The following is a 12,812-nucleotide window of genomic DNA, read 5'->3' on the forward strand; positions in this document are numbered from 1 at the left end:
GTCGAAAACTTCCTGAACATGGGAAAGGAAATAGCAACCCAAGTCCAGGAAGCACAGAGAGTCCCATACAGGATAAACCCAAGGAGAAACACACCGAGACACATAGTAATCAAATTGGCAAAAATTAAAGACAAAGAAAAATTATTGAAAGCAGCAAGGGAAAATGACAAATAACATACAAGGGAACTCCTGTAAGGTTAACAGCTGATTTCTCAGCAGAAACTCTACAAGCCAGAATGGAGTGGCATGACATATTTAAAGTGATGAAAGGGAAGAATCTACAACTAAGATTACTCTATCGGCTAAGGATCTCATTCAGATTCGACAGAGAAATCAAAAGTTCTCTTGTCTTTACAGACAAGCAAAAGCTAAGAGAATTCAGCACTACCAAACCAGCTCTACAACAAATGCTAAAGGAACTTCTCTAAGTGGGAAACACAAGAGAAGAAAAGGACCTACAAAAACAAACCCAAAACAATTAAGAAAATGGTAACAGGAACATACATATCGATAATCACCTTAAATGTGAATGCATTAAATGCTCCAATCAAAAGACACAGCTTGCTGAATGGATACAAAAACAGGACTCATATATATGCTGTCTACAAGAGACCCACTTCAGACCTAGGGACACATACAGACTGGAAGTGAGGGGATGGAAAAAGATATTCCATGCAAATGGAAATCAAAAGAAATATCTAGTAGCAATACTCATATCAGATAAAATAGATTTTAAAATAAAGATTGTTCCAAGAGACAAGGAAGGACACTACATAATGATCAAGGCATCAATCCAAGAAGAAGATATAACAATGTTAAATATATATGCACCCAACATAGGAGCACCTCAATACATAAGACAACTGCTAACAGCTATAAAAGAGGAAATCGACAGTAACACAATAATAGTGGGGGACTTTAACACCTCACTTACACCAATGGGCAGATCATCCAAACATAAAATTAATAAGGAAACACAAGCTTTAAATGTCATAGTAGACCAGGTAGATTTAATTGATATTTATAAGACATTCCATCCAAAACCAGCAGATTACACTTTCTTCTCAAGGGCGCATGAAACATTCTCCAGGATAGACCACATCCTGGGTAACAAATCAAGCCTCAGTAAATTTAAGAAAATTGAGATCATATCAAGCATCTTTTCTGACCAAAACATTATGAGATTAGAAATCAGTTACAGGGAAAAAAACGTAAAAATCACAAACACATGGAGGCTAAACAATATGTTATTAAATAACCAAGAGATCACTGAAGAAGTCAAAGAGGAAATCAAAAAATACCTAGAGACAAGTGCCAATGAAAACATGACGATCCAATACCTATGGGATGCAGCAAAAGCAGTTCTAAGAGGGAAGTTTAGAGCAATACAAGCCTACCTCAAGAAACAACAAACATCTCAAATAAAAAATCTAACCTTACACCTATAGGAACTAGAGAAAGAAGAACAAACAAAACCCAAAGTTAGCAGAAGAATAGAAGCCATAAAGATCATAGCAGAAATAAATGAAATAGAAACAAAGAAAACAATAGCAAAGATCAATAAAACTACAAGCTGGTTTGTTGAGAAGATAAACAAAATTGATAAACCTTTAGCTAGATTCATCAAGAAAAAGAGAGAGAGGACCCAAATCAATAAAATTAGAAATGAAAAAGGAGAAGTTACAACAGACACTGCAGAAATACAAAGCATCATAAGAGACTACTACAAGCAACTCTATGCCAATAAAATGGACAACTTGGAAGAAATGGACAAATTCATAGAAAGGTATAACCTCCCAAGATTGAACCAGGAAGAAATAGAAAATATGAACAGACCAATCACAAGTAATGAAATTGAAACTGTGATTAAAAATCTTCCAACAGGGCTTCCCTGGTGGCGCAGTGGTTGAGAGTCCGCCTGCCGATGCAGGGGACACGGGTTCGTGCCCCGATCCCGGAAGATCCCACATGCCGCGGAGCGGCTGGGCCCGCGAGCCATGGCCGCGGAGCCTGTGTGTCCGGAGCCTGTGCTCCGCAACGGGGGAGGCCACAGCAGTGAGAGGCCCACGTACAGCAAAAAAAAAAAAAAAAAAAAAATCTTCCAACAAACAAAAGTCCAGGACCAGATGGCTTCACAGGTGAATTCTATCAAACATTTAGAGAAGAGCTAACACCCATCCTTCTGAAACTCTTCCAAAAAACTGCAGAGGAAGGAATACTCCCAAACTCATTCTATGAGGCCACCATCACCCTGATACCAAAACCAGAGAAAGATACTACAAAAAAAAAAGATAATTACAGACCAATATCACTGATGAAAATAGATGCAAAAATCCTCAACAAAATACTAGCAAACAGAAGCCAACAACATATTAAAAGGATCATACACCATGATCAAGTGGGATTTATCCCAGGGATGCAAGGATTCTTCAGTATACGCAAATCAATCAATGTGATACACCATATTAACAACTTGAAGAATAAGAACCATATGATCATCTCAATAGATGCAGAAAAAGCTTTTGACAAAATTCAACAACCATTTATGATAAAAAACTCTCCAGAAAGAGGGCATAGAGGGAACCTACCTGAACATAATAAAGGCCATATATGACAAACCCACAGCAAACATTATTCTCAATGGTGAAAAACTGAAAGCATTTCCTATCAGATCAGGAACAGACAAGGATGTCCACTCTCACCACTGTTATTCAACATAGTTTTGGAAGTCCTAGACATGGCAACCAGAGAAGAAAAAAGAAATAAAAGGAATACAAATTGGAAAAGAAGAAGTAAAACTGTCACTGTTTGCAGATGACATGATAGTATACATAGAGAATCCTAAAGATGCTACCAGAAAACCACTAGAGCTAATCAATGAATTTGGTAAAGTAGCAGGATACAAAATAAATGCACAGAAATCTCTGGCATTCCTGTACACTAATGATGAAAAATCTGAAAGAGAAATTAAGGAAACACTCCCATTTACCATTGCAACAAAAAGAATAAAATACCTAGGAATAAACCTACCTAAGGAGACCAAAGACCTGTATGCAGAAAACTATAAGACTCTGATGAAAGAAATTAAAGATGATACAAACAGATGGAGAGATATACCATGTTCTTGGATTGGAAGACTCAATATTGTAAAAATCACTATACTACCCAAAGCAATCTACAGATTCAATGCAATCCCTATCAAATTACCAATGGCATTTTTTACAGAACTAGAACAAAAAAATCTTAAAATTTGTATGGAGACACAAAAGACCTCGAATAGCCAAAGCAGTCTTGAGGGAAAAAAACGGAGCTGGAGGAATCAGACTCCCTGACTTCAGACTATACTACAAAGCTACAGTAATCAAGACAATATGGTACTGTCACAAAAACAGAAATATAGATCAATGGAACAGGATTGAAAGCCCAGAGATAACCCCACGCACCTACGGTCAACTAATCTATGACAAAGGAGGCAAGGATATACAATGGAGAAAAGACAGTCTCTTCAATAAGTGGTGCTGGGAAAACTGGACAGCTACATGTAAAAGAATGAAATTAGAACACTCCCTCACTCCATACACAAAAATAAACTCAAAATGGATTAGAGACCTAAATGTAAGACCGGACACTATAAAACTCTTAGAGGAAAACATAGGAAGAACACTCTTTAACATAAATCACAGCAAGATCATTTTTGATCCACCTCCTAGAGTAATGGAAATAAAAACAAAAATGAACAAATGGGACCTAATGAAACTTAAAAGCTTTTGCAAAGCAAAGGAAACTACAAACAAGACAAAAAGACAACCCTCAAAATGGGAGAAAATGTTTGCAAACGAATCAACGGACAAAGGATTAATCTCCAAAATATATAAACAGCTCATGCAGCTCAATATTAAAAAAACAAACAACCCAATCCAAAAATGGGCAGAAGACCTAAATAGACATTTCTCCAAAGAAGACATAAAGATGGCCAAGAAGCACATGAAAAGCTGCTCAACATCACTAATTATTAGAGAAATGCAAATCAAAACTACAATGAGGTATCACCTCACACCAGTTAGAATGGGCTTCATCAGAAAATCTACAAACAACAAATGCTGTAGAGGGTGTGGAGAAAAGGGAACCCTCTTGCACTGCTGGTGGGAATGTAAATTGATACAGTCACTATGGAGAACAGCATGGAGGTTCCTTAAAAAACTACAAATAGAATTATCATATGACCCAGCAATCCCACTACTGGGCATATACCCTGAGAAAACCATAATTCAAAAAGACACATGCACCCCAATGTTCACTGCAGCACTATTTACAATAGCCAGGTCATGGAAGCAACCTAAATGCCCATCGACAGACAAATGGATAAAGAATATGTGGGGCCTCCCTGGTGGCGCAGTGGTTGAGAGTCCGCCTGCCGATGCAGGGGATACGGGTTCGTGCCCCGGTCTGGGAGGATCCCATATGCCGCGGAGCGGCTGGGCCCGTGAGCCATGGCCGCTGGGCCTGCGCATCCGGAGCCTGTGCTCCGCAACGGGAGAGGCCACAACAGTGAGAGGCCCGCATACCGCAAAAAAAAAAAAAAAAAAGAATATGTGGTACATATATACAATGGAATATTACTCAGCCATAAAAAGGGATGAAATTGGGTCATTTGTAGAGACATGGATGAATCTACAGACTGTCATACAGAGTGAAGTTAAGTCAGAAAGAGAAACACAAATATCGTATATTAACACGTATTTGTGGAACCTAGAAAAATGGTACAGATGAACTGATTTGCAGGGCAGCAACTGAGACACAGATGTGGAGAACAAACGTACGGACACCAAGGGGGGAAAGCAGGGGGGCGTTGATGGTGGGATGAATTGGGAGATTGGGATTGACATATATACACTAGTATGTATAAAACGGATAACTAATAAGAACCTGCTGTATAAAAAAAGAAAATAAAATTCAAAAAAAAATTACACTGGCAATTTAGAATAAATTAATCTGACAATTGATAAGACATCTCAAAAAAAAAAAAGGAATGAAGTGCTAGTACCTGCTACAACACAGATAAACCTTGAAAACACGCTCAGTGAAAGAAGCCAGACGCAGAAGAGTGCGTTTCGCAGGATTCCATTTATATGAAATACCCCAAAGAGGCAAATTCACAGAGAGAAAGTGGTTTGGCATTTGCCAGGGGAGAGGGCAATGGGGAGTGAAATGAAACAGGACCCTATGGTCCTTCCCCCACCCCCATAGCCTCCTGTCTTTTGTCTGCATAAAAACTTCAGCCAAAGAATAAGTTTAATCAGAGAAGTGAGAAAATGTAGAAGCAAAGAAAAGCAGTCAAACAGGACAAAACGATAACAGTTTAGTCAGTAAGCAAAGTCAAGGACATTTATTTCCCTCTCAAGGGCCCTGGATAATATTCTGAGCCATATCCTGTGAGCTGTCTTATAGATACTGAAACCCTCACCAGGTGGAAGAAGTTAACTACATGATGACCAGGCTGTAGCCATGACACAAGCTGCCACAATTCCGAGAATTGGCCTCAAGGAAGTGGGAACCGACCCGGGAACTGAAGGTTAACTGTTCCTAAAACAATCAAGATGGTGCTGGTCAGACCACCAACGACCAATTTCTCGGTGACGGTCAGAGCTGACTGTGCTGTTTCTGCGTGTAGCCCGCTCCCTCTGCCTATGAAAGCTCTTGCCCGCTGGTTGTCAGGGGGGCGAGTTGGCCTTTGGACACGAGTCTGGACTTCCCCCCAGTTGCCGGCATCCAAAATAAAGTAAACTTTACTTTCCACCAAAAAAAAAAAAGGAGTATGCCCCTCTGTAAAGGGAGGTTTTCTTGTAATTGATTGGTTTACCTTGCTGAGAATTTTGCCACCTCTTCCTGCCCTGGTGTCTTGCTTTTTCATTATTTGGGGCATTGGCAGGCCTCTGGTAGGCCAGCTGCCTCTCAATGGCATAAAACAGATGGATGAAAAATTCTACAGGCAGCAGTAGAAAAGAACAAGACCCAAGCCACCATCCCACCTTCACACACCCTTCCCATTGCTGCAGGTGGCACGGGTTAGTTGGGCCAAAGCCCACATTTGCTTCACTGTCGTGATCCTATTTGAATTTGTGGAGTGTTTGGGCTATTTTGGCTGAACCATCAACTAAGCCCATCACTCTGACAAAGTCAAAGAAGGCAAAAGGTTTTCTATGGGAGTGACCACAGATGCTTTTTAAATTTTAGTAATGGCAATATCAGAGTTTTAATTGATCAAGGCTGTGTTTTGACTACTGAGGACTCACTGGACTTTAAAGCATTATAATCGCAACTGTCAGATGCTCGATTTCTGCTAGAATGCCCCTGGAAACCAGGAAGCTGGAGCAATGAAAAGATAGACAAGACTGACCTTCAGAAGATGTCTGGATATCCTCTACCCTCTGACACCCCACGGGGATGAGATTTCTATCTGCCCTCATAGAGGGAAACGACATCCCTTTTCCCTGTATCTAGTCCCATTAGGCCAGGTCCCCAAGCCTCGAAGGTAGGCTTTCTTATGGGGAAGCAGAGGACAACTGGCTTCCTACAGTGTAAACTCACATCGCCCCTACAATCCCAGGCAAGCGAATCCCATTTCATCATCAAGTTGTACATCTTGAGACAAAACAGCTCTCCTCCTGGATCACACGTCCTGGGTTCACCAGGTACTTAGGCAGTTATAAGGTTAAATGGACGTGACATGGGCCCAGAGAGGAGCCAACCAGTGGGATACCTCAGTGTCACATGGTAGCCTGACTCAAGCCAGCATGGGCTTTCTGTCCAACTCCAGAATTGCAGAACTCAGGAAGCAACTTTGAAGGCCTGAAACGTGCTCTTTCTTTTTCTCGGACAGAAACAAAATTGCTGCCTAATCATTATGGAATTTTATATCAAGAGGCTGAAAAAACAGTTAGGAAACCAGAAGAGTCTGTGTAAATGAACGTTATGATAGATCACCACCAGGCTGTAAGTAGCCAGAGATACTGGGGTTAGATCTCTACCTTGGGAAGGGCACAACCTAGAGGGGAATTTCTACTCAATTCCCTTCCCAACCTGAGGTCGTTCTTGGGACAGACAGAACTTTAGGCAAGTCATATGGTGGTTGGACCCAAAGCCACATCCCTCATTTTCTAGAAAAGACTAATTTATTCAACAGAATAGGTAATGTGATAGAAAATGACATGTGTCATGTGTTAAGTTAGCGTTTTCTAATTTAAGAAACTAGAAAACATGAATCCAATGAATTCAGTAGGTGTTACAAGTCCTTATTTTGAAGAAGGGTTTTTAATTGTATCGCTCAACAATTACAGAGACTTCTCACTCATGGAAATACTCAAGTGGTCCTGAATTAATGGAAAACATAAAACAGGAAAAGCACAGAGAAGTAGCTTGACACAACTGCATTGCTAGAATAGTAGGCAGTCAGCCCATTACTTTGAAAGGTGCTGAGTTCCTCCCACTGTGAACAGAAAAACTGTTAGATGTAGAGGGAAATGCTCAGTTACGTTTGAAGACAGGGAAATTTATTAGAAGAGCAGTGACAGTGGGAACCTCTGTTTTTCTGTTTCTAGGGAACGAACTTTTTTTTCCTCACAGTATCTGCACTAAGTGGCTCTATAAGAACAAGGGCTAAGATACTAACTTACTAGTCAATTAATTATTGGGCTTCAGGAGGGGTTTTTGAGAGAAGATCAGAAAATGTCAAAGGTAATAGCGTTGCTCACCATGAAAATCTATGCACATTTTCTACCCAGGACAAAGTCATGTATCTTTTGGGGAGAAGCCTTAGAATATACCGGTCCTAGTTTCTGATGACTTGTCTTTCTACCTCCAATCGTGTCTTCAATGGGAGTCCATGTTTTTAAAAATGGTTCTTGATTCATTCTACCAAAGTCTATAAAGATATTTTGTGTCTAGATATGTAGCATTATTGAAAATGTAATTTATATACCATAAAGCTCACCCATTTAAAGCATGCAATTCAATTGTTTTTAGTATATTTACTGGGTTGTGAAGTCTTTACCATCATCTAATTTTACACCATTTTTATCACCCCAAAAAGAAACCTCGTCACCATTGGCAGTGGCATAATATTGTCAACTGAGGGCTTTCTCTTGCTTCTCAGTGCATTTTGTTGAAGGAATCACTGAGGAAGAAAAGTCAAAGGGAAAAAAGAAATATGTAGAGGAAAAGAATTAATGTGTCAGATTTTAAGTGTGTTTTGATCCAGAGTCTCTCTTCTTTCTACCAACAGACTCAGAAGCAGTACAGTATCAGCTTTTGCGAAAATCCCAGAAGCAACCCCAGAAGATCACGTGGAAGCCACTCTTAGAGCCCACAGGCTTGTGTGGTTGTCATGGGGAAGGCTTTTCAAATGAAATCAAAACACTTGGGCTCAGCCTGCCACCATCGAGAAAACGCTTTTCACCCAAGAGCACAGATAATTCGCCTAAGTGACAGGTTTCACCTTGGAGAAGCACTGAACTGAGCTGGTTTACACAGTCAATTATTGCTCATTCCACAGAAAAGAACTGGGAAGGAAGGGAGGGGGGTGGTGGTAGCTAGACAATGCCGAGATGCCTGCCAGCCCGCTGAGGGGAACAGCTCCTCCGGCTGTTTCCAGACCTGTGAGAGCCTCACTTGTGGAGCAAAAACAAAGCTTCATCTTTACCTCCTGATGGTTCTTTAAAACACACACACACTTTGGCAAATGAGAAATCAAAAACCAACCCAAACCAAGAGATGGTCTGGTCTATTCTAGAAAGTAATTTTATATATGCCCATTCAAATATTTTCAGTCTTATCGGCAAAGGAAGATGTGAAATACAGCCAGAGTATGTTTACTGATTAGCTTTACATATCTCATTCAATAACACAAGTTAGAAAAAACAAGCCAGAGCAAGGAGTAAAAAGTCAGGCATGCAGCACCATGAATTGGGTTCCGTGCATAAAGTAAATTTCGAGAGAGAATCTCGTCAGAAGACAGATAGCTCTAGGGGAAATGATGTGGAAAAGAAGTCTGAAGAAAACATCCCAGAATAAATGAAGTACTTATTGTTGAAAAATGAGCTTTGACCTCAACCAATTCCAAAGTTCAGAATTTACTGCACCATTCAGGACTTTCCCTCCAAGTTTCTTGTCTCCTGTTTCATTGTACAACAAGGGATTCTTCATACTTTCTATGAAATACAACAAGGCGATTTTTGCAGTAATAAACTCCACACATGCATGACAAATTGAAGCATGCAAAATGTTTAACATCCCAGTTCGCAGATACTTTAGGGACAAAATCCGATTATGAATTATATGCCACAGTAAATAGGGCTCAATGTTTCATAAAGCAATTTATAGTTCATAAAAATGACAAAATGTACCTGTCAGACAGAGCGTGGAGAGCCGTTCTCTGAGCTGCCTGCTGGAAGAAAGGGCAGAGATGTTTATTTAATATTCTGACTTTAAAATTATGTGCTCAATCAATACTTAAAAAGAAACCCCGTGTCACCCACATTTCTGCCAGGTGGCCAAATATGAAACTACTGAAAACACAGTAGAGAATCCTCTCGTGTTAGGAAACGAATATTTCTGAAGAGTTAAGGGAAGCCCCCATGGGTCACACTTGCCACCAGGGGGTGAGCTTGAGGAGACTGGACATACTCCACAGGTGAGGCTGGACAGGTCTCAGGAGATGTGGTACTGATCAGAGCTATTTCATTTTTACTTCCGGAATTCACTTTTACCATTGCTTTACCCTACTTTCTTGTAAGGAAAAGATCTGTTTTGGTTCCTTTGCAGCTTCTTTTCCTAGGAAGGTATAATTTTGGACCTGGTTTTCAGATTTATTGATAAAAGCATCCCAATTGGATATTGGAACATTGACTGGCTATGTGATAATATTAGGAGATTGTTGCTATGTTTTAGACACAGTAACATAACTGTGGCAACGTTTTTTATAAAGAGTCTTTTAGAGATTCATATTGAAATACTTATGAATACAATTACACGATGCTGGGATTTAAAATAATACAATTGGAGGGAAGAGAGAGTAGGTGGGCATATAAATGAAATGAGATGGCCTTGGGTTGATAACTGTTGAAGCTAGGTGACATGAACACTGGGGGAACAGTATAGTATTCTGGGAATTTTTGTGTGTTTGAAATTTTCCATAATATAAAAATTAAAAGAAAAAAGGAAATAAGAAGCCCTCCATTGCTCCCTGAGATTCCCCCAGTTTTGCACTCACTTTCCTTTCGTCTGTCTGTCCTATTTTTTTGTCTGTTTGCCTTACGCCGCCGAGCACTCTGAATCTACGGAAGGCAGAAAAAGACTTCTCTGACTGAGAAGTCACAATTGGGAGGGGATCAAAGCATGGCCTCGAAGACCAAGGCTTCCTCAGGATGCACATAGGAAATAAGGAGTGTTCACAGTCCATCTTCACCTTGGACATGACGTATGTCAAATTTACTGTTTACCAGGGATACCAATGTTTCCCACGCTATTCCTCATCACAGGAGGGTGGCAGACAAAATAGAATCTTCAGATTAGAAAAAATGACACATCAGAACCATTATCTCTATTACAGAAAAGAAATATACCCTTGGTGATAGTTGCATACCCTTGGATCATGCAGTCAGACCAACACTTACTGAATTCCTACTACATGAAGATGATTGCTCTGGGGTCTCAGAGGGGAAAAAAGCAAAAGCAGAAGTGGTCATTGTCCTGGACGAGCTGAGTCCCCAGGGAGGGAGTCAGAAGAGAGGTCCAGTGATGACTGGCAGACATTTAGGAAGTAACATGCAAATAAAAAGATGAAGGTAGGACAAAGTGGGGAAGGGGCAGACATGAGTGGTGACTGATGGCTGGTGGGTCTACAGCTCCTCACACAGGCTGTGGAGCTGTTAGCAGGTGCTCTGGAAATACCTGCAGAGTAAACAGCAACGAATGAATCACTTAGGGGATCCTTCCCACTGAGATGTGGTCAGGCGAGAAGAGGCACTGGTGGTCCTGGACTAGACGGCGGAGAAAGGGCCTGTCCAAGCCCCTGGCAGTGGTTCTCACCTGGGCTACCCTCCCCTCAACCCCCGGAGCATCTGGAATTGAGTCGGGGTGTTTCTGCATGTCACACTCATGAGGGGATCACTACCGGCATTTAGTGCCTGGCCCCAGGGATGCTAACACTTTTCAAACGTCAGGAAGGTCCCCTTGTACAATCAGGAACTGTCCCCTTCCAATAACAAGGGTGTCTCTGTGGAGATGCTGCAGCAAAGTAGCAATGAAAGGCAGATCTGAAAGAAAGAACCCAGGGAACATGAGCTCCTGGGCCTGGCACCAGGAATGGAAAATAAATTAGTAAGAGAAACTTAGATAATTCCACAAGGGACGCAACCACAGTGGGTTAGGAAAAAGCATAAAATCTGTTGAACAGGGAATTGAGAGTCTTACATTCTGGGACAGGTTCTGCCTTTCCTTTATATTATGGACCTGGAGTCTGGTCCTCGACCCAGGTCTCAGTTTCCAAATTACCCTTTCCTTCCCCAAATGGAGGCTGAGGGAGCCAGTCAAGGTCCAGGCTACTGTGGACAATCCAAGGGGCAGGGGTCCCCTCCTTCTTCCCTGGATTCCAGGGAATGACAGCCCAAGTGACCTGGCATTCTAGTGTCACATTATTCGTTCAAGATAGAAAAGAAGAATAACTACAGTGCTTTCTCTTTGCGGGGACACCTGAGGGAGTCGAATGTGGCAGGGGGAAGAGGTGAGAAGCCAAGGAAGGCCTGGACAGCACTCCCTGCCCTCTCCTCTCTCTCCTTTGTCTGTGCTCTCCCGAGGGCCACCCCAGGAGCATGTTCACTAAAAGCACCCAGCAGGTGACAGGCAGCTGTCATTGTTCCCAGGTTCATCTCCGAAAGGGCTCTCCCTCACTCAGCAAGATGGCTTTCCACTTTCGGCAGTTATCCTTGAAAAGAACTTCACTCTCTAGTAAATATACAATATGTTTGGCTAAATATACAAAAAGTATTTGGAACTCCCCAAAGGAAAGATGGCAGGCATTATCAGCACAGTCTCTTATCATCTCAGCAGGAGGCACTGGAGACAGACCCCTCCTGGAATAACAAAAATCAGGAGATGTGACTAAAAGGTCAATAGGAATCTCTCACATGGCATCTGAATTTTCGCCCAGCCCTGGATGTCAATTGTTTTTAAAGTCTATTGATTCTTTTCTCTCCTGCCTGCAAATACTTCCCGCTGACTTTTGTGATAAGGAAACACAGTGCTTGTTGATGTGCACTCTATAAGAAGATGATTTAAGAAGCAAAAGCAAAGCAAAACAAACCCAAAACAAGAAACTCAGGTGCCCAACCATCACTACAATGCCTGCAAATTGATGCATCCCAGGTGGTGGTACCTGCTGAGAATAACTCCATAGGACTGACATTGGTGAATCCTCTAATGTAAGCTGAGTTGGAAGCTGGAAACAGGGGCTGCTTTCCTTTAGCAGATGGACACGATGCTGGGACCAAAAGGGCCTTCTGGGCTTAGACATCATGCATCTAGCCAGTCACCAAGCAATGTCTTTCTGTGACCCTCACTCTTCAGTCTGCCACACGACTGCCTGCACTACTATTTTTTTTTTTTTTTTGGTACGCAGGCCTCTCACTGTTGTGGCCTCTCCCGTTGCGGAGCACAGGCTCCGGACGCGCAGGCTCAGCGGCCATGGCTCATGGGCCCAGCCGCTCCGCGGCATGTGGGATCCTCCCGGACCGGGGCACGAACCCGCGTCCCCTGCA

General features: G+C 41.8%; 1 protein-coding gene across 1 annotated transcript in view; it reads right to left on the reverse strand.

The window, feature by feature from the left end:
* Nucleotides 1–12,812, reverse strand: part of AFF3 (ALF transcription elongation factor 3) — a 553,308-nt gene that overhangs the window by 84,021 nt on the left and 456,475 nt on the right. The window contains exon 12 of the mRNA XM_082641946.1: nucleotides 9,402–9,442. Coding sequence (XP_082498072.1) covers nucleotides 9,402–9,442 — 41 coding nt within the window. The remainder of the gene's footprint in view (nucleotides 1–9,401; nucleotides 9,443–12,812) is intronic.

The sequence above is a fragment of the Mesoplodon mirus genome (assembly GCF_964341445.2).
Source record: "Mesoplodon mirus genome assembly, chromosome: 14".
In the NCBI taxonomy this organism is placed as follows: Eukaryota; Metazoa; Chordata; class Mammalia; order Artiodactyla; family Ziphiidae; genus Mesoplodon; species Mesoplodon mirus.